The sequence below is a fragment of the Molothrus ater genome, chromosome Z, assembly GCF_012460135.2.
Source record: "Molothrus ater isolate BHLD 08-10-18 breed brown headed cowbird chromosome Z, BPBGC_Mater_1.1, whole genome shotgun sequence".
NCBI classification, from domain to species: domain Eukaryota; kingdom Metazoa; phylum Chordata; class Aves; order Passeriformes; family Icteridae; genus Molothrus; species Molothrus ater.
Genome location: NC_050511.2, coordinates 12,220,298 through 12,234,967, shown reverse-complemented (window position 1 = coordinate 12,234,967; position 14,670 = coordinate 12,220,298). Strand labels below are relative to the sequence as shown.

General features: G+C 34.8%; 1 protein-coding gene across 1 annotated transcript in view; it reads right to left on the bottom strand.

Annotated features, from left to right (window-relative positions):
- Nucleotides 1-14,670, bottom strand: part of WDR70 (WD repeat domain 70) — a 124,964-nt gene that overhangs the window by 78,159 nt on the left and 32,135 nt on the right. Inside the window, exons 7-9 of the mRNA XM_036403487.1 lie at nucleotides 10,292-10,425; nucleotides 5,034-5,187; nucleotides 3,603-3,679 (exon numbers count right to left, since the gene is read on the bottom strand). Coding sequence (XP_036259380.1) covers nucleotides 3,603-3,679; nucleotides 5,034-5,187; nucleotides 10,292-10,425 — 365 coding nt within the window. The remainder of the gene's footprint in view (nucleotides 1-3,602; nucleotides 3,680-5,033; nucleotides 5,188-10,291; nucleotides 10,426-14,670) is intronic.

Sequence of the window (14,670 nt, the reverse complement as noted above, 5' to 3'; positions counted from 1 at the left end):
CAACACCTTACAGAATAAATCTGAGCAGCACCCAATTTTTCTTTTCTTTTATTAGTTCTAAACTTTACTATATCTACTTTCAAGAAATACCTCTTAGGTTTCAAAGAGGTTTTCAAAAACAACAGTTCCACATTCAGCTTACCTACCATCCTGGACATTTCACAAACTTTGATCACATACTTCCCTACTTAGACCTCTCTTCCCTAGAATAAAGACTGCCAGTCTTTTGGTCTGACCTGAGAAGCCCACAGTCTTCAAAATTCAAGTTTTCTTATAATTATATTGTTTTCTTTGCATGTAACATAAACCAAGTTTTATGCTGGTTTTCAACAGTTTCAACAGTTTCATCTTTTGGCCAGGATTTAACCAAGTGCAAATCTATTGGCTTGAACAAAAAAGCCAGCTTTACAAATTGATGAAATACTGTTCTTTAACACCTAAGGGTCAAGTATAAATACTGAAATAAATGTAAAAAAAAATTAGACTGACAGATAGATACAGTTACAACATTTAATGACAACCACAACTCATTCTATGCAAAATGTCAAATAAACAGTATTAAATGAAAAAAATCTGGTTTCTAGAATGCTTGGTACAAATTGCATTTACTTAAAATTCAGAAAACCTGTTTCCTTTAAGCAAAACCAATAAAAGTTTAAATTATATCTTGCTGACACAGACCATTTCTTTCTTTAGATTTAAACTCTCTGCCTTGACACGTAAGTACTCTAGTTACTCTCCGACACAAAATATTCTCTGAGAATACCCTATTAAAGCAATCTTACAGAAGTTATTTTTCCTCATTCAAAAATTACCACCAAAAAGAAGTCAGAAACTCACATGATACTGGTTAAAATAGCTGGTATAATTCCAGCAACTGCTGTCAATTAGAATCATTAAAGTTGGAAAAGATGCTGAAGATCATTGAGTTCAACCATTAACCTAAAACTGCCAGATACCCCACAAATACATATACCTAATCACTTCCATGAATGAAAATTTCACCCCTTCCCCTGGGCAGCCTGTTCCAATGCCTGACCACCCTTTCAGAGAAGAATTTTTTTCTAATTTCCAATCTAAACGTAACTTGGGGCAACTTGAGGCCCATTTCCTCTTGCCCTGTCTCTTGTTACCTGGGAGAAGAGATAGACTGACACCTGGCAACACCCTCCTTTCAGGGAGCTGTAGAGAGTATTAAGGTCCCCTCTCCCCAGTCTCTTCTTCTCCAGACTTAACCCCAGTTCTCTCTGCTGCTCCTCATCAGACTTGTGCTCCAAATTTAATAATGGAACCTATATTTTCAAAGGTGTGCTACTCACTAACTCAACTCACCTTCACACAACATCGTTAATGAAAATAACATTACGGCTTTTATTTATCTCTTTGAATTAATTATGTTTTAAAAACTGACTAAATAGTGCCATGATCAGATGACCTTCCCTAATCAGCCTTTTTAGCTCTGTAGGCTTGCTGTGGGTCAGCAGTGCCCGGGCAGCCCCAAGGACAAAGCCCATCCCAGAGCACGGAGCAGGGCACAGCCAAAGCCCATCCCAGAGCACGGAGCAGGGCACAGCCAAAGCCCATCCCAGAGCATGGAGCAGGGCACAGCCAAAGCCCATCCCAGAGCACCGAGCAGGGCACAGCCGGCCCAGGGAGGGGATTGGCCTCGCCTGGGGCCTGCTGGGCCCTGCTGGCAGAGAAGGATGGGAAGGTCCTTCCGTGCATCCTGAGGAGGGAATCAGAGCTGGAACCTCCAGTGAGGAGCAGCTGAAGTCTTTGGGCTTGTCCACTTTGGGGAAAAGGAGGCTGAGGTGTGACCTCACTGCTCTCCACAGCTTCCTGAGGAAGGGAAGGGCACAGGGAGGTGCTGAGCTCTTCTCCCTGGCATCCAGGGGCAGGATGCATGGGAATGGTTCAGAGCTGTGCCAGGGAAAGTTCAGACAGGACACTAGGAGGCATTTCTTTACTGATAAGGTAGTTCCAGACCAACACAGGCTTCCTGGTGATATGGTTGATGGGTGATTTTCCTTAACAACAGGCTTTAACTTCTGGACAGCCCTGAACTGGTCAGAGAGTTGGATATCATTCTAGGTCCCTTCCAACTGGAACTATTCTTTTCAATTCTCATTCACAGCTCCAATCTTAAAATGGATTACTGATTAAACTCAAGAGATTTTAGTTTCTGTTACTATTAAATTTCACAGACAGAATAGCGTGTTCAAGCCCTGTGGGGCAAATTAAGCAATACAAATTGTTTATTTTCACAGGACATATCCAAATCCTTGAAAGACCTGTCACTAGCATGAAGCACAATGCAATCAGTTTAAAATACTTTTGTTGCAATTTCAGCCATGTAGCATCTGTGAAAATGCAATTATGCAGCCATTTATAGTAGTGTTTATTGGGTTTTCTCTTACTTGTCCAGACCATTTTAATTCACAGCAATTCAAGTATCAGGAATGTACTGAGTGTATTTTTGGTATATTAGTTAGGGGACTTGATTAGATGGGAAAAATTAGAAATCTTCATCATTTATAGTATCTTAATTTGTTTTTCATGATCTACAAACTACCCAACCTAATAAAGAAACCCTACTAATGTCTAACTGCATTCAAAATATCAACAAACTGCCTAAAGTACTGACTCTAGCATTTAATAATAATTCCTATTATGGAAGTAGTACCTCTCTGCCTAAAACCTGGAACAATATACAGTTTGCTCAAGTGTATTTTTAAAACTTAATTTCTCCATAAAGCACAATGTAGTATTCAGGCTTTTCTCCTTCTGACATGGTCTTATCAGAAACTGTGAATTTTCCCCTTAAAATAATATTTTCATGTACCCATGTAAGTCAGTCCCTTTTGGGAAAAAAAAATGTTATTTAAAGAAATGGATAATTGAAGTCTTCTTTTTACAGTTGACTACTCTACAGATACTTTAGTGGGGAAAATCCTTACTGCCACTCTAGAGTAAAGGAGATTGCATATTTAAAACATCAGTAAAAAATCATTCATGAACCTGCTACTGACAGCTGCAGTAACTTAATTAATGCAGATGTCACATGACATTTTGCCATTTGATTCTAACCATGTGATATTTTGCCATTTGCCATTTGATTCTAACCACAAAGATCAAGACTGAAGCCACAAAATAATTTCTAACAGTCTCTTTGACACTTGTCAAACAACACCCATCAATATTCAGTTACACCTAAAGTGAAACTTGTAACTTCAAATTGAAATCCTCAATCTTCCTAGTGAATTCAGTTACATTGAGTTTCTCCACAGGAATTATTTTACTCCAAAGGAATACCAGATAAAGTAAAATTTTGTCCAAGAATTTTTGTAAAAAACAATTAACCAACAACTTTCATGAAATATTATTAAAAATTATTTCAAGTTACAGAACTAAAATAATACAAACAAAATACATTTATTATCTAGAGGCAAAAGGAATATAGTATTTCCTTCCAGATCTCACTATATTAAGTAGTTACTAAAGATTAAAAATAATTATATTCAAAGTAAATTAAGGCACAGTAAAATACAAGAGCTCAACAAGCCTCCCAAAAAACAGTGAGAAAGATAGACCTTAATACTTACCCATCGTTAGAACATGTCAAAAATTCTTCCTTTATCTTTGGATGCCAACAACCTGAATTGAGCATTGCTGTGTGACCCTAAAGAAATAAACACAGAGGTCTTTAAGGGACTTGCAAGCTGTAAGTCCCTTTAAGGTTTTACAACTTTAAGTCCCTTACAAGGTTTTACAACTTTTACTCCACATCCTTCAAGTGGAATCACATGAAAGCTGAGGCACAAATTTGGACCCTTCTGACTGACATCAGGATGATTTAACAGATTGTATGTACTCCATCCATTTCATCCCTACTTGGTTTCATCTCTGAATTAGAAAAACCCTTACACTCTTCCACTATTTTTTTTCCTTTCAGAAACAAGCACAGAATCACACTTCTTTTTCTCTTGGGAGAATTGTAATGCAGAGTAAGGATGAAACAACAGGCATCACTACAGTTTCACACAAACTTTTTCAAGAGACAGAAGAGTAACAGAATTAACAGTAACAACAATACTGACACAATACGCCAGTGTCAATCTACACTAGCCAAAGATCCTGTTGGAGAAAACTGAGGAAACAGAATTTCAGAATCAAGAGGGGTTTAATCTCAGATGAGTTTTTCATAAAATACTGAAGTTGCAAATTGACTAGTCAGTTGTTTTCCTTTAAGACAAAAAAACAGAAGGTGAGTGTTTCATGCAAAGTAAGCAATTGCCATTATGATGACTATGAAAATAACTATATATATATAACTGAATATAACCGGATTTATATATTGTCCAGTTGGCTTTACTTCTTTGAAGTACAGGCACATGCTCACTGCCTACATTCAAAGAGAAATTTGGAAACTACTCTTGAAATGCTGCAATGACTTCAGTTTGTTTTAGGCACAAATAAGGAGAGAAATACTGAAAAGTTAATGAGGCAATATAACAAGTATTTTAGCATTTTGACTGTTGGACTACAGTATTGTAGACATTTACAAGAGAAAGAAAATCTAAATTATTTTTAAGCAAACTAGAACTAAAGCAGATGTTATTTGATGGTTTTATATATGTATCACCAGCCAAAAGAAATAGTCATCTGACAAGAAAAGCTTTAGGCAAAACAGCATTAAGCTTAGTTATTTGGCAATATACTTTACAAGAAATAAGTAAATCAATTTTATCATCACTCTGAGCTTTAGATTTTATCATTACTTTTTAGGCTTAAGCTATTTTAAAAACTGACCAGAATTTAAATTATCTAGGTAAATAGAAGCATTGTATCAAAGTTTGTGAAAATACAAGGGCAAAGTGGTCAAAACACAACCAACTGTGGTTGAATCACTTCAGAACTATGAATGAACCCTTCTTCATTTGCATTTTTAACTATCATTAAAAATATACACATTTTTGCTTATTAGTGTTATACTCACAGCATGCAAGTAAACAACCTCCAGCTCCCAACTTTACCTTTGTGTTTGTCATATCCACAATGTACTGGTCTCCCTTTATGCATTCCATTACTGGGAAGCCATCTCTGTCAAGAACTTTTGCCTGAGAGTTACCAGAGACAACGAGAATGACATCTCCTGTGCTGCTATACTGTAAAGACTTGATTTGGTGACTACAAAGAAAGAAGAAAGAAAGGAAAATAAAAAGGGAGAAATAAACCATTTCAGTTAATGTTCCCATAAACTTACACTAAAACTAAAGTGTCAATGGTGAGAAACCATATTGCAGAAACAGATCTATATACACTCCTATATCAAACAGGCAGGAGGCAGAAAGTCTTTTACTAATGGAATAGTTTTTTATTCCACTGTCGTATGTGTCGTGTTTCTTTTAACCACATATAGCTTATCAAACATGTAAAATGTCATTTCTGGCAAACATATTTCTTTAAGAATGCTATTATAACTCCAATGGAAAAATAGTATGTGTCAGATTTAACTACCTAGAGATGAAAATTCTTTTTCATCTTCCCAAAAGTAGAATGTGGAATTACAGTAATCTGTAAATTACTATAACGGGATGTTGTAGTCATACATAAAACTTCATTGTACCTCACATACCAGGATATTAGTCATAGGTCAGCATTCTTGAATCTTTTTTTGTGGTTGGGGCTTTAATTTCATCAAACTTTAGGATAAAGCTAAATAATACCATCAGCCTTGGAAACATGACAATAGATAACCATCTGTCTAGTTTACTATGTCTTAGGTGACTGTTCATTTGTTTTAACAGTGTTCTCACACACATGTTTCATTGATTGAGAAAACCTGCAGCAGAAACCATGGAATAATAGTATCAAGATGACAAAGATGAACTGAAAGTGCAAAGCTGACTGATGAATGAAAAGCCCAATTCCAGCTTCAGCATATTATCTCAGCAACTTGAATTATGAACAAATTTCATGGCTCTTGTTCTATCTGAAGCAGATATCCCTTTGATTCCCTATACTTCATTATAAGGATAGCAAAGAATGCAAAGCAGTCTATCCACTTCACACCTGCCAGAATTTATATCCCAGCACATTAACAGAATGTGCAAAGTAACATTACTTTATATTAATACTTCACCTCTGCCTCTAGATTAATCTCAAGTACAAGATTGGAACACATTTGCCAGCTAGATTTGGATTCTCATGGCATCCAAAATATTCCCAAAGAAATCTTCTTATTGCTTAAGAACATTACTGTGTGCATTCAAATCCTAGCACCTTTCAGGAAACTACCTTTTAACACTATTTCCCATTAGTGACGTTAACACTCAGATGACCAAAAAAACCAACTGTGCAACTTCTAATTTAATATTTCAGCATTTCAGTTCTTATACAGTACTGACTTCACATAATTTTCTCAGCAGTAGCTATTATCTATTAAATCTGTCCTCAAACCATGACTTACTACATGAAACACTTAAAATATTGTAATACTTTAAAAGTTCTTCATTGATCATAGTAATGTAAACTAAGCTTCTTATTCAAAAATGTTTGGCAAAAATGATTACATTACAATTCAAAAGCTAAAAATTGCTTCAAGCACCCTATTATGCAATATCAACTGGCAGCCAAATTGGACTGAGTATTATAAGCTGATTTTTAATAGAAAGGAGACATTCAAATCTGTGAATTTCCAAAATAGATCACAGTCAATGTCTGAATAAACATTCTGATCCTCAAGAGAAAAAAATGGATACTTTCTTAGAAAAGAAGATGGCCAGCCACATTAAGCTCAGAGGAAGCACTGAAAGAAATTACAGGAAACCCACAAGAGAAATAATATGTAAATGCTAGAATATTCTCTGCAGACAGCTGATAAACCTAGACTAAAGAATGCATCAGATTCAGTTTTTGCAGAACAAACACATTAGGAATTTAAAATTTTTTCTCAGTTGTACTTCCAAGCTCTCTTGTCCAATCATATGATTCATACAAAATATTCCTAAGCCCCACCTGAATACTATATACAGAACAAAGTACTCATTAAGTTATATGTCTCATACTCTAATGCTGAAACTGGCAAAAGAAAACAGCCAACATCTCCAAAGCACTATTCTGCACTTATCACAGTTGAAATGTAAACATAAAAAGTAAACATTTAAAAACTAGTCTAAAACATATTTTCACTTGATGCATGTCTCGTGCATGAAAAGGATCTGACCACTACGTAATAACAAACAGCTCAGAAGTAAAATCTGATTTCTGAAAGAATCCACAATGCATAAATGGCCACAGAGTCTTCTGAAAAAAAAAAAAAACCAACCTGTTTTCAGACAACAAAATACTAAAAGTCAAACTACAGGCATTAATACTATAAACACTGCAGTGTTCATAATTCAAACAATGTCATCTCATTGCTTCTCAGTAGTTCTTTATCAGCATGTCTGAACAAAGTTTTCTTTTGTCTTAAAATTTCTCCCAGTAAGAAAAGCAACTGATTTTAGAGCAGCTAGCACAATAACAAATTATTTATCAAAAACATAACAAATTATTTATCAAATCAGTCTTGTGAAAATATTAGCTTTAGGGAAAAGATTTCCATGACTTTTACCTAATGAAAAAAAACCTAAACCCATACCTTCTTGACTGTGCAATGTGACTTCTAAAATTGCTTCTATAAGTAGAGTATTTGCAAAGTCACAGAAGTTACCACTTTTCTGATGTTTACTGGAACATGACCAAAAGTGAGGCTCTACAAAGGCAGTTCTTTAGGAAAACACTTTTGGTTCTTATTAATGTTATAGCAAAAGTCTTGGGAAACTTATAAAAACAGCTCCTTTTAATAGCATTAATATGAGTTATTTTGGTTTAAAACTGCCAAATGTGCACAGCACTTTGTACCAGGACCTGCAGAACAGAGCTACATACATGGGTAGAATTATGACACACAAATATTTTCTACACACATAAAAGCTTTGCCTTACACTTCCTTTTGGCTTTAACACTAAGGTATGGCTTGAAAGTACTAACTTTTTGTCAGGCTGGAGGTTTTTTTTCAGTTTACATCACAAATCCAAGGAGAAATTAAGAGAGTAACCTGATATTATGCTACAAAATGGAGCCTTGACAATACAGAATTGATCTCAGGCCCCTTCATTTTTAAAATGAAATTAAATTTATGGCTCCAGATCTGGATTTCTGCTAACACCTAATGTTTCCATACCAGAACTCCTCAGAATTCTTTGAAATTCAAGTCTGTGAATGCTAATAGCCCTTCAATAATAAACTTCACAGTGAAAAAGTAATATAAGAACATATATACACCTGGACACAAGTTATATAATATTCCTTATAGTGTTCACCAGCTTGTCTCAACATAAGCATGAAAGAACTTGAAGTTGAATCTTTTTACCAGACAGAGATATAGTTCCAGTTTTATGTTTAGAAAAAGATAGAGAAGTTATATTTGAATAATAAGTTTTTTGAGCCCCCAAAATAGTTCATGGGACTTGCACCATAAATGTAATTTCCAAACTTCACACCAGTCAAGTCTATTTTTAATATTACTTCATGTTTATGTTTTAAATACTTTATTTATACATCAATGTACTCAAATCACAAGGATTTCACAAAGAATATTTATATAAAAATACTTGTGAGATCCTTGCAACACACTAAATTAACAGTGTCAAGAATAACAAGTATTTTAAGTTTATATTTTACGATTAGTTTTTTGCTAAAAGGAGCTTACCAATTTATCTGCAAGTTATCCCTGAAATAGAGCATTAACATATATTCTACTTGTGATTTTTCTACAATATTTATGTTTTACACCATTATTAGCAAGTACTACTAAAATTGAACGCACTCTTCTGCTAAACTTGAAAATGCTTTATTAAAATAATTTCCCACTGTGGGAGTAAAGACAGTCAGCTCTTTCTGCTCAGTGATACCAGAGGAAGGACAATACCAATTATATCCTGCTAACTAATCATGTAAATGAAACGCATGCCAGAAAAGTCTGAACATGTCACTTTACATGTGAAAACACTTACCTTTTTTAAAATTTATTTATTTATTTATTTATTTATTTATTTACTCATTCTTAAGTGGCATGTTTACTTAGTTATGTTTTCAAAGTAAATGTATCATTTGTCAGCTTATTCTAAGAAGTCAAGGTCTGTCTGAGAGATTGGAATTGCATAATGCATTAAAGCACACTATTTATTTTTCCAATTTATCACACTTCAGACCAACAGTAGAATTCCTTTCTATTTTGTTCCTGTTAAGGATAACAGTCCAAACTTCTTCTCATCTTTCATTATCTAGATTTTTGGCAAATCTGTAGTCAGTTATACGCATTCTAGCTTTCCAAACTGACCGAAACTCAATTGTAGATTTTTAAGATAGTAATGGTTAAAAATAGACATTCTAAGTACGACTTACTCTGTGTATAATAAATTTCAATCCCTTTTTTAATCACACAAAAGTACCTTATAAACTGTACTACATAAGCCAGACATCAGAAAGTACCTTGCTAAAACCATTGTGTTTTATTTTATGCAATATATTTTTCAGAAAGCTCAGTGTGCACTACTGTTGAAGCAGTTCTTTATTCCAGTTCTCTGGAATAATTAAATGAACTCACTTCACTTACTTTTTAATTATCAGTGAACGATGGTGATAGTATGGAAAATAACTCTCTAAAAATGGTTCCTGCATTTTCTTTTCAATTTGTAGGTATAGAAACATAGAAATAAACGTAAATAAGTATATTTTTTTCTTTAAGAAAGACACTATTTCACACTATGTTGTTATTCAGCAATCACTGCAATGCAGAGGACCAGTGGTTTCTGAAACAGAGGACTTAATGAATTCCTTCCCTTCAGAAATCCTGGCAGGAACTAGAGAGGCTCCTCACAAAGGGGTCAATTGTTTTAACTTGCTTCTTCTCTTAATTACTTTTATGTAAGCAGAATACATATAGAAAGTGTATTCTAATAATGTCAGTTACAACTATGATAGTCAACTTGTTTTTGAGTCAACTTGTCTCCTTTTCTGATGTGCTATTAACAATTGCATTGGCAAATCCACCTGTAGCTTTCTAAAAAGGGAAAAGATGCAAGTCCCTGCAAAAAGCAGGAAAATAAATAAGCAGCCTAGTTCTTAGGTTCACATTCCTTGGTATTCAAGAGCCTTTTAAACAAGCTTTCTTACAAGGCTTTTGTGCATTCTACCGGGAGCTTGACATGAAACATAAAGTGCAAAAGGCGGCCTTCGTGCCTACCATTCACAAGGCTGGAGTGACCGAAAAGCTTGGAGAGAGGCATCCATTCCAGCAAAATCCCAAAATTTTACATCATAATCATATCCACCAGTTATCAAACGAGCACCTGAAGGATCCAATCCCAAAGCAGAAACCTGTAAAGAAAAAAAAATTATAATCTTAATCATTCAAGCTTTTTTATTTTTTCCACAATTCTTCAGGGTGTCACCAAGACATAAAATGCTACTAATGTTAAAAAAAAAACCAAACCCAAGCTTCAAACAACACAGAGCACTGGTTTCTTACTAAAATATCTTAGCTATATTTTCATTTTGAAATTTCACTACCTTGAATAAAGTGTTAAAGTACTTTTGAAGCAGTAGTAAGAATGGAACAAATACATCCTCTGAATAAACCACAGAAGACAGCTGAGAAAGAAATGGTTTACAGTGTTTACTTCCTAATCATCTCATTGCAAAATGTGGCTAAGTGTTTCTATGAAGAAAATTGTACTCTAGACTTCTATCAAAAGTACAAACAATATTTCCAGCAAGGTAACAAAATGGTGTTTAACATTCACCAGTTTAAGATTCTAAGTTTATTTAAAACAGCTCTTGTGCATATATACATTGCTTAGTTAAATTTCTCTTCTAAAAAAGGAAAATAAGAATAAATTGGGGTATAAAATTGATTTTTTTTTTTTAAATCACGGATTTTACAAATATAATACTGTAACAAAACAGGTCAAAATAACTTAAAAGCAATTTCTTTTATATACAAAACCAGCTTCTCAGAGCTATTAGAAATTCTGAGGAAAGAATGCTTATGCTTATTATTCTCATCTGTTATTCTCAAATCACAGATCAAGTAAAATGGAAATTTTACTGAAAATCTATATTAATTCTCGATTTGAAGAATGGTAATGTTCTATAGTACAATAAATAGTATTTCATATACTAAAACAACCAGTAGTGTTCAAATCACTACATGGAGAAATAAGGTAACAGAAGGCATTTCACTAGAAATTTAATAATTATTTAAAATCATTTACCTTCATAATTATTTCTTTTCCTTTCAAATTTGTAAAAATATCATATTTACTACTATGGTTTCAAATATTATTGTAAGATTAGCTGGACAAAATGCTAAATTAATTTAGATACCAAGAGATTAATTCTAAAATAATTAAGTTATCTACATAAGAGAATGATGAAAAGTTCTATCAAAAAAACATAAAACTAGAGTATTTTTGGAATTACTCAAAATTACACCTAATATGAAATGTTAAAATGCCTGAAGAAGTTTTCATTAAAAGACAAAATTCATATGGAATTCATGCTTACGTTTTAATGGAGCCCATGGGTAAAACCTAGACTATAACCAGCAGATTACTTTTAACAAAAACAAAACAAAAACATGGGTCATCCCACATTTATAAGATAGATAATCATCACACTGAAAGACCCTTTCAGTAAAAAGAAAGACAGTCTCCAAGACAATAAACTAGTAGTAGTAGTACTAGTACTAGTAGTAGCAATGACAATGGTTATGATAATGATAATGATAACATTCTATAAAATGTCAGGAAAAGCATTTGAAGCAATAAACCAGGAAATTAAATTCTGAGGGAAAAACAATCCACCAAGAATATATGACTTATCCAAAACCATGTGGAAAAAAACCCCAAATCAAACAAACACACTGGACACAGAATAAAAGGCAAAAAACCCTTCATTTCTGAGTGGAGGGTAACACCTGAGAATAATGTCATGACTACAGGTTAACAAAACCGAATTTCTTCAGGGAAGAAAACAACTCAGGGAATTACTTTCAGATGTCTAAATCAGTATTAAAAATTCTAGATATGGACGTACAAAAACACCAAGAATTTTACACAGAAGATACTTACCTATATGTATCTTCTTTACACATATACATGAGAAGTGCTGACAGGAACAATGATTTAATGCAGACACACAGTAATACCACCAAAAAAAACTTGTCTCAAAGATATATCAGTCTACTACTGTACTTTTTTTTCAAAGCTTTAGTATACATCTATATACACTGTGTTATGGACACTTTTAAAACCTATGTAAACTGTTGAATAGTTCCCACAGAAAATATTTTAAAGCATGGAACCAAGTTCATGAAAAAAGTAACCTACAGAAAACAATTGTCCCAATAAAACAGCCTGTATGAACAAAATTTATTCTTTAAGATGGACAATTTGCTTCCCTAGAATTTAGATTTCCTTACATGAATTAGTATGGGCTTCTTTTGAGTTTTGTTTTTCCAGTTTCAAGGAGAAAAACTTCACTTAGCAATTCCTTATTTTACCAAAGACTCATTTTTAGTCATCTTCTCCTTCAGGTTCCCACTGCTGCTGACCAGCTCTGTGCTGGACACTTTAAGCATCACCTCCTAAGGCAGGAACAGGCTATTCCCCAATGCTGGAAATCAAGCAGGTGAGGCAGAAGCCTGGCTTGGCTGAGCAGGGATTTTCTCTATGAAGTAAGGGAAAAAGAAAGGTATATGCCCAGTGGAAGCGAAGTCAGGTGACATAGGAAGAATACAGAGATGCTGCTTACTACTGCAGGGAGAAAATCTGTGCAGGCAAAGCTCAGTTGGAGTTGGAGCTGCCCAGAACCATGGAGGAAAACAAGAACTTTTTTTTTTTTCAAGAATATTAATGGTTAAAGGCAGTGCAGAAATAATATCAGCCCATTACAGGATAAGGATGCATACTTCACAAAGAGGTCAGAGACAAAGCAAATGTTTAAAGCTTTCTTTGCCTCTTGATGGGGAGGGTCAAAACCATGACTGTGAAAATTATCCCAGCCAATCCTGAAATTGAGCAGGATCTGCTGCCCTAAGTGGATCCCTACATCAGGCCATAGAGCCTGATGAGATTCATCTGAGAATCCTCAAAGAGCAGGCTGATGTTATGCCAAAGCCTTTCTTGATGACTTTCAGGCAGTCTTGGGAACATGGAGAGGGGTCCCAGCTGACTGGAAACTGACAAAAGTGGTCCCAGTTTTCAAGAAGGACAACGCTGTCATCAGTCACCACCAGCACGGCCTCATGAGAGGAAAGTCTTACTTATCAAACCTGATTTCCTTTTAAAACAAAGTAAGCCATCTAGTTAATCAATGGATGCCACTTGATGTGATCTTTTTGGAAATAAGTAAATTGTGCATCTCTCACAGAGATGTAATCCTACATCTACTCTTATATCTCTCACAGAGTCCTTCTTGATGAAATGTATTAGGAAAAGGTCCTTCACCCAGAGGGTGGCTGGGCACTGGAAAAGGCTCCCCATGGAAGCTGTCACAGCAGTTGACAGAGTTCAAGTGTCTGGACAATGCTCTTGGGTACATGGTGTGACTCTTGGGAATGGTGCTATGTGGGGCCAGGAGGTAAACTTGTTCATTTTTGTGAGTCTCTTTCCAACTCAGGAAAGTCTGTGATTCTGTAACACAGGTGCCTCACAGTATTTCAAATATGCAATGCCCTAGTATAGCCAAGTGTCTGAAAATAGTACTTTCAAGAAAACCAAGATGTGGCAGAAATGATGATACTATTCACCAGGCAACTGACTCCTCCTTAATCTAAATGTTGTGCTGTAATTCAGAACATTTCTAAAAAGAATATACCCCTTTTACAACTTAAATGGAAATTCTGAACACTAGCCATTTCATTAATGATTTCTGACATGCAGAAAACTGGGCATATCCAGATTAATCAGAATACTCAAGTGTTCTATTCAGTAACTTCTATATGAGGGAGCGGTTGTGAAATGAGATATTAGAAAGCACATATTTAATATTCTTTTTCATACCCACCTATATATCAAAAGTATCATGAGAAATAAATAATATATATGAAGTTTCATTGGGAACAGTAATTCCTATTACAGTGTACAAGCAATACAACTGGGAAATTAATCAGTTTTCTGGGAAGACTCTCTAGCTTGGGAAATCTTTCCTGAGATTTCTCAGCTGCACAGGAATAGAGTCATCATCAAATCCACATTCACTAGATTGAAGAGGTACAGATGGGATAAATAAGCTTAGCTGAAATACAGTACACTGTATGAACGTAATGAGGAGACTGTAGAAACATTAGGGCAAAATACCAAAATCAAGATATGAAGTTACTCCCATCTTTATGTGTCTAAGGTCAGGGGTAAATGGTTTCACTGTTCTAAAACAAACAAAAAAAAACCCCAAAAAGACAGCCCTCCTACAGAAGAGATATTTTTTTCAATATGTTTAATTTACTGCGTCCAGTCTAATCCAACTGTGCTATATATATCCCACACTACAATTCACCTCTGTTCAAGGTGATGACAGCTGCATTCTCCTGCAGTCAAAATATCTCAGAAGTCTTCCAGAACT